The sequence below is a fragment of the Trachymyrmex cornetzi genome, unplaced genomic scaffold (assembly GCF_001594075.2).
Source record: "Trachymyrmex cornetzi isolate Tcor2-1 unplaced genomic scaffold, Tcor1.1 C3924839, whole genome shotgun sequence".
NCBI lineage: Eukaryota > Metazoa > Arthropoda > Insecta > Hymenoptera > Formicidae > Trachymyrmex > Trachymyrmex cornetzi.
The window spans coordinates 1-1,770 of NW_017295308.1; the positions used below are offsets into that span (position 1 = coordinate 1).

General features: G+C 32.5%; 1 protein-coding gene across 1 annotated transcript; it reads right to left on the minus strand.

Moving 5' to 3' along the window:
* Window positions 1-91: 91 nt before the first annotated feature.
* Window positions 92-430, minus strand: LOC108765667 (zinc finger protein 672-like; the record flags this gene model as incomplete). The annotated part of the gene is made up of 1 exon (XM_018514528.1): window positions 92-430. A coding segment is annotated over one exon (233 nt), but the record flags the coding sequence as incomplete, so codon positions are not given.
* Between the last annotated feature and the right edge of the window lie 1,340 nt (window positions 431-1,770).

Consider the following 1,770-nt stretch of genomic DNA (forward strand, 5'->3'; position numbering starts at 1 on the left):
GGTATAGCAGACTAGCAGCAATCACAACAACATAATTTGTTGTTACATATTTACCGATCACCGCGGTTAAAGGTACTGGTGGCTTGCTAAATTAACAAAATCCTTTCTCTCAGTGTGCTTTGAAGTTGATATGGATCATCCATAGTAGATTGGGATGGTTTCGACCGGCGCGAAACGCCTTCCTCTTTGTTGTTGCGCTACTGTGATCTCGGATGCACGTGCCGCATATGCCTGAAGAGAACGTCCTTACGACTGGTCTTGTACCCGCAGAGATTGCAGAAAATCATGGGTGGTGTGCCACATACGGTGCTCAGGTGACGCTGAAGGCTCGCCTTCCACGCATAGCCCTTTCCACACTTCGGACATGTAAAGGTAGGTTTACCTACGTATTCCCCGAGATCCTCGGATTGCTGCGCGGCCGGATCGAATCCTACAAATTAGACGCAATAATATTAGAATGGTCAAAAGCTACTTTCGAGAGAGAAAAGTTTTTATGTTCTCCGATAAAAGTTGGCGAAACGCGCGGGGAACACAGAGAGATACAACGACGATATCACAAACACGTAAACGCCAAATTTTAACTCGTTGCGTTACGAAATATCTGAAATAAAAAATAAAATTTTTATTTTACAAAGTTTGTCAAAATTGATTTAAATTCGAGGAAATACTTAGAAAATGGAAATTGGAAGTATAAATATTAATACAATTTATTGATGAATAATATCAGAGAAAAGATAATTGAGATTAATCATGAAAATTTCTTGCTAAAAAATGCATATCAATTTATTGCATCAATACAACTATATCTGATTTCATCACATATTGTAAACATCTGTTAGAAACGAAATTTTAATTTATAAATCTCGAAAAGAAAAGAAAGTATATAGTTCATGTATATATAGACGTAGAGGTAAATCAGTATAGCACCATGTTTTTACACAAGTATATCGCAGGACGGGTGTAAAAATAGAGTGATATAAAATGCATATAAAATTTTAGAAAATATTACATAAACAATAATTACTTGGACGAAATATCACGTATAATTATTGTTATAATTGCAAGAAAATCTATATTCAAAAATCACATAATTTATAAAAAATATTGATATTTAATATTATTTTTATAAATCGCAATCATATTGATATAATTTTATTATTCAAAATAAGCCACAAAATTATGATTATAGAATACACATAAAATATATAATATATATTCTCTTGCGTTATAAAATAACAACTTTCATATATTTTATTATCCATAACACAATAATTCAATGTAATGTATAACTTGAATTTAATAAATCAACATAATTTAATGCTGCGTTTATTAACATTTAGTTAATAACTTAATAACAGAAGAATTAAATAAACGTTTTTTTATAATCATTATATCTCGAAAAAGTAATGCAAACTTATGCGAAATCTCGTATCCCCCCACCATCGATCATATAATCTCTCTCCACAGTTTAATAAAAAAAATTCTTACTACAGATCAAAAATCGCTTTGCGTTTCTAGAAGACCAGGATTAGTCGCAAAATATTCAAACGTTTTACATAATCTTTCGATAAGATGGATGCACTTTCACAAAAGTTCATTTACGATTTTATCGGAAATGTATTCTTACACGCTGTACCATCTTTTCATCTTGTTATTGGTAATCAAAATTGAGATTTTTTAATGCGTCTGCTCGATCGCAAGGCCGACATGCTCGCGAACAATGTGATACTTCAATAAGGTAGGAATCCTGGCTCTGTGGGAGCAGTATGG